Raw genomic sequence first — 9,219 nt, forward strand, 5'->3', positions numbered from 1 at the left:
CCCGCCCTTCCCCCGGGGGTCATGATGTGAACAATTTAGAATCTACACTATACCAGGATGCTTCCACATAAGTTTCAGCTTTACTGGCCCAGTGGTTCTTGAGAAGAAGATTTTTTAATGACCCAACCCTATTTTTGTCTTTTCTTGATTATCTCCCCTTGCGAGGGGATATGTCCCTTCATTTTAACAATTTAAATTCCCCTTCACCTAAGGATGCTTTGTACCAAGTTTGATCAAAATTGGCCCAGTGGTTCTTGAGAAGAAGTCGAAAATGTGAAAAGTTTACAGACGGACAGACAGACAGATGGACAGACGGACGGACGACGGACAAAATGTGATCAGAAAAGCTCACTTGAGCCTTCGGCTCAGGTGAGCTAAAAACTTACAATGAACAAACATACATGACTGGAGCCTATTTGACAAACAAAACCAATCTTATAATGTTAAACCAACTTGGTTTCAATTTTATCTGTAGAGGTAAAATTTTAAATATTAGAAAGATTAAGGAAATATGAATTTTTCAAATATAAGTTGATTCATTGACAAGAAAAAGGATTTCTTAATATGCAGAATATTTAAAATATGTGGGCACCTTATACTAACTAAATCTTCAAGTTCCTCTTAGATCTTGTTTTCTTTTTCACTCAGTGTTGTTGAATCAATGGATGCCAGAATAGCCTCTGTAGTTTCCCACAGTTTTTTACACAATCCTTCATCATAAGCTTCCTTGTTTATCCACCTTGTCTTATCACACACCTGACTATCACTCAAGTATACTCCCTTGGCATCACGCATTTCCTCTGACACAGCAGCGTACACAGTTGTTTGAGCTCCATCTTTAGCTGTCTGAAGCAAAATAAGTATACCGGTAAAAACATGTTATACTTAAATTTCTAACAAATAAGCATAAAAAATTCAAATATTTTTATTCAGTTTGAACATTTCATATTTTATTCAGTATTAGCATTTCATATTCAATATATATTTTTCTAAATATACATGGATAATGGATTGGATACAAGTTTTTTTTTTTTTCAAGTTAAATTTTCTCTAACATGATGATAAATCAAAGATTGGGTATGAGAAAAGGAGGGGGTGAACAGTTACACTTTTGACGATTTCTATAAATGTATATGCCTATATTTAATCATTCTAAAAATCAACAAATACAAAATATTTGAAACATTATTTACTATTTTTGTATTTGTATTCATCTTGTTTTAAGTGGTATACTAAATATTTTACATCTAAGAACTTTGTTACAATGCAAGGAAAGTGTTCATGAAACACCATTTTTCCACTTTTTCTGACTGGTGATCGTAAACATACCTTAAAAAATAGCCCTAGAAATGCTGTCAATATACTACTGCCCCATATACATCTGAAAATGTCTGTAGCTGCTACTCCAGGATGTATACAGCAGGTAGCTACACCTGTACATTAAAAAACCAGAAGTCTCTGTCGAGACTGAAGCTCTACTGGTTTGTACTTATAGCAAAGGAAGAGAAAAGTAGAAACTTTTCAACAGCAATAAATAGAATAATGATCCTTAATTAAGTCTCTTTATGTTCTTAGTGCAGTCTACTTGCATGCCACATTTATATTATAATCAGACTAAAATTGTGTTTGGAGTAGCATTTTGAAAGAATTTCACAGAAATTTCTATTTTTAGTAACCATAGCAACACCGTTCATCGAAATCAAAAAACGATACACAGAATTATGTATCTTATTGTAGTCTACTTGTGTGCCAAGTTATATTGAAATCAGACAAAAACTGTAGAAGGAGTAGCATTTTGAAAGAATTTCACAGAAATTTCTATTTTTAGTAACCACGGCAACACCGTTCATCGAAATCAAAAACCGATATACAGAATTGTGTATCTTAGTGTAGTCTACTTGTGTGCCAAGTTATATTGAAATCAGACAAAAACTGTACAAGGAGTAGCATTTTGAAAGAATTTCACAGAAATTTCTATTTTTAGTAACCATGGCAACACCGTTCATCGAAATCAAAAACCGATACACAGAATTGTCTATCTAAGTGTAGTCTACTTGTGTGTCAAGTTATATTGAAATCAGACCAAAACTGTAGGAGGAGTAGCATTTTGAAAGAATTTCACAGAAATTTCTATTTTTAGTAACCACGGCAACACTGTTCATCGAAATCAAAAATCGATACACAGAATTATGTATCTTAGTGTAGTCTACTTGTGTGTCAAGTTATATTGAAATCAGACCAAAACTGTAGGAGGAGTAGCATTTTGAAAAATTGTTTACAGACAGACAGACGGACAGACAGACAGACAGACGGACGGACGACGGACGCATTACTATCGCATAAGCTCTTCTGGTCTCTGACCAGTAGAGCTAAAAATGGCATCAAACTTTTTAAATCTTAGTAGATAAAGATGTTTCTCTTTACTCCTCCTTTAATGTTAATGTTGAATATTTTGAATGTATCAAAATCAGATGCAGAGTTTGAGAGCTTACGTAGTTTGGTTAAAGAAATTACATACAGTGATGCAGACATGCCTCCATTAAGTTTTAACAACCATACATGAGGTTCAATGGTGCTCTAATAAAACAGTTTTAATGACATAAATGATTTAAGTTGAAAAAATGACTTTTTTATCCAGTTTTGCCCCACAAGCTTTGCTGCAATTTATAGTATTTTACAGATAAAATATGTTTCTTTTAGAAACAAAATATGTTTGTAAAACACTGATGCCCCTGAGTGGCAGTTAATTGCAAAATCAATCTCTGAGTTCAAGGTCAAAGAGCTTGGAGACTGAGAGGTCAACAAATTAACCATTAGATATAACTTAAATTTTTAGATACGATATCTTAAATGTCAGCTATCATTTGGCAGAGACAAAATTGATACATTTCAGTTTTAAAATTTGATCATTTTGTATTTCCTTATATGGAACTCTTCTTCTAAAAGAGATCAATATAGTCTGAAATGGCCACAATCACCCACTCCTCTGAAAGCAACATTTTATACAAATGAGTAGTGGGTTTTAGTTCACTAATTTTACCTGTTCCTTCAAGTCTTCTAGCAAGTTCCTTAGTAAACAATATGTTCATCAGCTTTGAGTTCTTGTAAGCATCATAAGGATGGAACCCTTTCTTAGCTTGTATATCATCACAATCCACATGAGCCAGAGTATTCATTATGGACGTAAGATTCACTATACGACTGGGAGCAGACTTTTTCAGCAAATCTAGAACGAGATTCATGGATTTTTATGCTCAATGATAGCTCAATGATAGCACAAGTTTGCAAGTTCGGAATAAGTTCGTAATTTGCTGATATATTGGCAGATATTTCCTAACTGAGCAGGTTGACATTTTCAAAATGTCAATTTTGTTGCAGACCCTTAGGCTAAAAAAGCTGGAATTCAAAAGAAACCAACTTTTTCTTGCTTGCTAAGGAGCATTCATCCAATAACTTTAATATAAAACTTTTGCCTTATTTACAACCTTGTATTGTTTGGATGAAAATTGTAAAAGTTAACTGTTCCTTGATTGAATTCAAATCAATGATAAACAAACACAAACTGTTTTGGACTTAAAACTGAATCATAATTCATTACCCTACATCATGATTGTATTAAACTGTAAACAAAATTACATTATAGCCAAATCAAGCTAGTTTTACCCAGAAGGAGATTTGTGAGATGAAATGGTCCAACATAGTTTGTTGCATAAGTATATTCTAAGTTCTCTTCTGTAATTGTTGCAGGTAGACCTAAAAATACACATGCACATACACAAATTATTATAAGTGTTAAAAGACATACAATGTATTTCAAATAAATCTATGTAACTTAAATTTTTTACTGCTTGCAATACCGATATCATCTTTGTTTATAGAGTAATACACTGTTCATTTTGCTAAAATACTTGTAACACTATACCTGACACTGCAGCATTGTTGATGAGAATATCCAGTCTGGCTTCCTGTTCATATGTCTCTCTAGCAAACTGCCTTACAGACCTCATAGAGCTCAGATCCAAGTGCCTGACCACTACATCACCTCCATCCTCTAGTGCTTCCAGAATTTTTTTCCTTGCTTCTTCTGCTTTTTGCAAGTTTCTACAAGCCAGAATGACATGGGCTCCTCTCTTTGCCAAATCAAGAGCTGTCCAAAATCCTAATCCTAAAATCAAATCAATCTTCAATTCCACTATTTAAACTTTTTGTAAATTCAATAATAATGAATGGATTGGTATATATGTTGAATAATGCTCAGTTCAAGAATTTTTCTTCTAATGTAGTCTTCTAGAAAATATACCTGGTTTGGATGAAGTACTTCAAATTTTGTTCTATGCATGACACTTGCAGTCAGTGAGAATTCTTTATCACTAATCTTAATGCTTACAATATCCTGTTTTTGGGATCTCATCCAAAAGACTCATGAATTTCAGTTTTAATGTCAGGTACAGTCACTATACCAGTATCTATTTTTTAATGTCTTAGGTTTGATATGGCACAATACAAGCTCCAGGCTAGGACAATAAGGCTTGGATAAGATCATTCATTTCTTATCTCAGTCTTACTTTTACCTAAGAATTTTAAATAGTTGAAAATCAAGACTAGGATCAAAATTGATCTCATCTCAGTTTCATGGCCCTGTATGCAGGAATGTGAATAGATCGATCTTAGCTGGCAGATCTTCCACTCATAAAGCTGCATGGTCATTAACTGCTAGGCTTATAGCTACCACAACTGTTATTACTTACCAGTAAAACTCAGTTATAAAGAATCTGCTTTAAGGGAAATTTTGTTTATATGCAGCTTTTCACAAATCCAGTTATTCACTTTATTTCTTTCATGCATGCAAAGTATAAACCAGAAGTCTCTGTCGAGACTTTAGCTATACTAATATAACAATGGAAAAGAAGAGTAGCAATTGGGACTTGAAACTTTAATACAGCAATAAACAGAGTGATGATCTTTGATTAAATCACTTTTTATGGCAATATTGCAATAAGATTACAACTATAGGAGTAGCTTTTAATACAATTTTACAGAATTATCAATTTTAGTTACCATGGCACCATCATTCATGAAAATGAATTAAAAAAAAAAATAAAGACAATAATGTATTTTAGTGTAGTCTACCTGCATGTCACATTATACTGAAATTAGACCAAAACTGTAGGAGGAGTAGCATTTTGAATGTATTTTACAGAAATTTGTATTTTGTTTTAGGGCTGGGTATTGGCCAAAGATTTCGTATTGTGATATATTGCGATATTTTTAACTGTATTGCGATATGTATTGCAATTTTTTAAACGTTATAAAAATGGCATTTTCGAATTATTTGAACTTTAATTTACATACAAAATTAATGAAAATTTACATAACTATGATAAGTAAGCAAAAGAAAAAAATCTTGTTGATTTTATTAGATTTCTGGTTTGAAATACACCCATAAAACAGCTTCTGTCTTTATTGTTTGACTTATTAGCAACCTTTCATACATTTATTCTTATATCTAATGATAAAATTCCTTAGTCTAAGCATTTTGCCAATATATCAATACTACGAAAACGTATTGCAATACGATATTTTTTGTCATTGAATTGCAATATATCGAAATATCGATATTTTTGCCCAGCCCTAATTTTTTTAGTAACTACGACAACATCGTTTATTGAAATCAAAAACTGATGCACAGAATTATGTATCTTAGTGTAGTCTTCTTGTGTGCCAAGTTGTATTGAAATCACATTAAAACTGTACGAGGAGTAGCATTTTGAAAGCATTTCACAGAAATTTCTATTTTTAGTAACCACGGCAACATCATCCATGGAAATCAAAAACCTATAGAGAGTATTATTTGTCTTAGTATAGTCTACTTGTGTGCCAAGTTATATTGAAATCGGACCAAAACTGTAGGAGGAGTAGCATTTTGAAAGCATTTCACAGAAATTTCTATTTTTAGTAACCACTGCATCACCGTTCATCAAAATCAAAAACGGATGCACAGAATTGTGTTTCTTAGTGTAATCTACTTGTGTGTCAAGATATATTGAAATCAGTATTAAAGAGGAGTAGCATTTTGAAAAATTGTTGACAGACAGACAGACAGACAATAGTTTTATTGAGGATCTTTACCTCAGAAAACTGTTTTTAAGACTTACTGTGATCATTTATGAATTATGTGTTTAATAACTAGGAGTTCGAATAAAAATGTTGTTTTACAGACCCCCCCCCCCTTGTTTTAAAAATATTAGTAATTAGTCCAACTTACCAGTATTGGCTCCCGTGACAATGGCTGTCTTTCCATGAAGTTTGACATTTGATATATAAGGTTTTTTGATGGACACTTGGTAAAGTTTCACTGCTGCAAGAAACACGACGGTAAAAAGGCAACAGGCAAAAATGTAGATTTCCATCTTCGAGTCAGACAATGCTTTATGCTCAATGTGTATATTTTTTCTTATTGTCTTAATGTAATTTTTCTGTTATTTCTTTTAAATTTTTTTTTGCCCTGCAACAATTTTAAACATTTGTCCAAAGTCCGTCGAAGCTTTTTCCAAGTCGGCAAGTGAGCGAGTGAACTGCATATACCAATCGGATGTTATGATCGTCAACATATGACGAAGATTTCTTCCGCTCGATTGGGTTATTTCCGAAATGATGAGCCATAGGCTTGATTGTGGTAACATTGTATTTTATTTTTAACTTTAAAAAGTGCAGGTGGTTGGAAATATGTCGTATAAGGTTCGTTTTATCGGCATTTCAATGTAATGGGGGTTAAATATTTATAAGTATCCTGTAACACACCTAAATATACGCAGCATTGTTAAGGCTTGAACATCACACAAAACAGTTCGGCTACAAATCATCAAAATCTGAAAATCAAATAATTTGCATTTAAACTGTATTAACATAACTAACTACATTCAATATCATTAATGCATTAAAAATAGGTACTAGTTAAATACCAGACAACCAGTTTAGTTTACCGTCGGTATAAACAAATCTTTGATCGCAGGAAACTTGTCGATATGACGTCATTTTGATAAACATGACGTAGGCCTATCTTATGTGTTGTGAAAGGCAGAATATTTTTACAGTGAAAAATGCATTTTATTATCAAACAGTATATTATTTATAGATTTTAGATACTTAGACTGTTAATACCAATGTAAAACCTTTCTTTAGTGCGATTATTTAATAGCGTGATAATGTAATAATGCCAGTAATTTTACCGTATATACGTGTTTATATCAATATTATTATGTGTAGGTTTGGCATTTTTAACATCGAGTTGGCATATTATATCGCCTTTTCACAAGGGCATACACTCAATACTATAGATGTTAGCCATTTGAATAAAGGATGCTTTCTTTAACTTGAAAAGTCTTAGAAAGCTGTTGAAGATTCTTAAAGCTTTCCTTATATTTATTTAGATGCCGTTGGTCCATTGTAGGTCTTAGGTGATGGTAGTGCCAAGATACCATTCACTCTCCACCACTTTCAACTGATATCCATGCAAGGTGTATGTTTGCAGTGGCTGCTGTTTGTTAGAGATCCGAATAACTACTCCTCGGGATGGAAACAAAGCTGTTGAAGATTCTTAAAGCTTTCATTATATTTGTTTAGATGCCGTTGGTCCATTGTAGGTCTTAGGTGATGGTAGTGCCAAGATACTATTCACTCTCCACCACTTTCAGCTGATATCCATGCAAGGTGTATGTTTGCAGTGGCTGCTGTTTGTTAGAGATCCGAATAACTGTACTCTTCGGGATGGAAACAAATCTGTCAATTCTTTTCCTCTAGGACAGTGAAATCTACCTGTAACTTGACTGCATCTCTATGATTTCGGATATGACGATTGATCTGCGAAGTCTGGCATCTAAATAGGTGCACACCGTTAAGTCATTAATGAAGGTCATGAATAGGAGCGGTCCCATGATGGTTCGTTGTGGTACTCCGGAGAGGACATGCAAAGGTGAAGGTGTGTGTCGATCCAGAACACGTGGTTGGGTTCTAAGACTTAGGATTCGAATCCCACTGTGGGTAGTGAAGACCGGTCCTTCGGATAAAGCCGTATAAACTTGGGTCCTTTGTCGCAGTGGGTGCTGGCACGAAAAAGATCACTCACTGCTTCATGACCGAAAGTGCCAAGTATAGGACAACATTTGTAGCTCTCCAACTGCAAGTGGTGGCGTCTCCATACGAGTGAAAAATTCTCGAGAGGGACGTCAGCTTAGGGTGGTGCCTGATACTACATGTACGTAGTGCTCCAACTTCAGTAGAAGACGTTGGCGTGGGACTTTATGAAGAGCGTTACGAAAGTCCAAAAGTACTTGTATGATGTCTGCTTGGTACCCCTGGTCCATGTTTCTGGCTATCTGGTCCAGTGTTATGGCAAATTGTGTCTCACATGATCGGCGGGCTCGGAAGTTATGTTGTTCATCGCAGAGGATGTTGTTTCGATCAAAAAAGTCCGTGTGCTGTGTACATTGTGTTCCAGGTACTAATGTATTTGGCTTTGGAGTTTGAACCGCTTTTTCAAACATTTACTGAATTTTACCAATGGACATGATATAAGAACGATTGATGCTAGGGCTTTCATTTCAAAAACGAATATCAGCGGAGATATGTCTTACTGACAAATTTTATCTTCTTTCTCTTTCCACTTCTCTCCAAATGTAAATCCCTCTAAACTTCCATTCTTTTAGTGTGACTTAGCTACATCCTGTAATCTGTTAGAGGATGCAAAAGTATTTTAAAAAACTGGATGGTTAAAAACCAGATGTCTGTGAAACACCGATTCCCCCAAATGGCCATTAATGGAAAAGATTCAAGTTTTTTAAATGCAAGAAAAACACCAGGATAAAAATGGTGTTTCTTACCCGAGGAAACAACTTGCCTCAATGACTATGCATGTAAAATATGAAAACTCAAGCACCAACCGTTCAAATGGGTGTCTTCTCACTTACCCAACATTTCAAACGTGGGTCGTCGCCCGCGTGGCGCAGTGCTTAGAGTCTCCTGCTCTAGAGTCGCGAAGTAACGAGTTGATCCTTACGTCGCCGTTCGAATACCACTGTGGGGCCGCTGGGGCGTGGAGACCGGTCCTAGGGATGAGACCGTATAAACCGAAGTCCCCTGTCGCAGTAGGTGCTGGCACAAAAAAGATCCCTCGTTGTTCATGTTGTTCAATGGCCCTAAGTGCCGAGTATAGGACAAAAT

The 9,219-nt window shown here is 34.8% G+C and overlaps 1 protein-coding gene across 1 annotated transcript; it reads right to left on the reverse strand.

Moving 5' to 3' along the window:
• Positions 1–581: 581 nt before the first annotated feature.
• LOC134253808 (retinol dehydrogenase 11-like) lies at positions 582–6,593 on the reverse strand. The gene is made up of 6 exons (XM_062736401.1): positions 6,266–6,593; positions 3,923–4,165; positions 3,664–3,753; positions 3,041–3,226; positions 1,330–1,433; positions 582–846 (listed from the first exon to the last, which is right to left on the reverse strand). Exons 1-6 carry the CDS (start codon positions 6,408–6,410, stop codon positions 622–624), a joined length of 993 nt encoding a protein of 330 aa, XP_062592385.1. The 5' UTR covers positions 6,411–6,593; the 3' UTR covers positions 582–621.
• Between the last annotated feature and the right edge of the window lie 2,626 nt (positions 6,594–9,219).

This window comes from Saccostrea cucullata, unplaced genomic scaffold, assembly GCF_032062105.1.
Source record: "Saccostrea cucullata isolate Sc308-1 unplaced genomic scaffold, CSIRO_AGI_Scuc_v1 ctg112, whole genome shotgun sequence".
Lineage (NCBI taxonomy): Eukaryota > Metazoa > Mollusca > Bivalvia > Ostreida > Ostreidae > Saccostrea > Saccostrea cuccullata.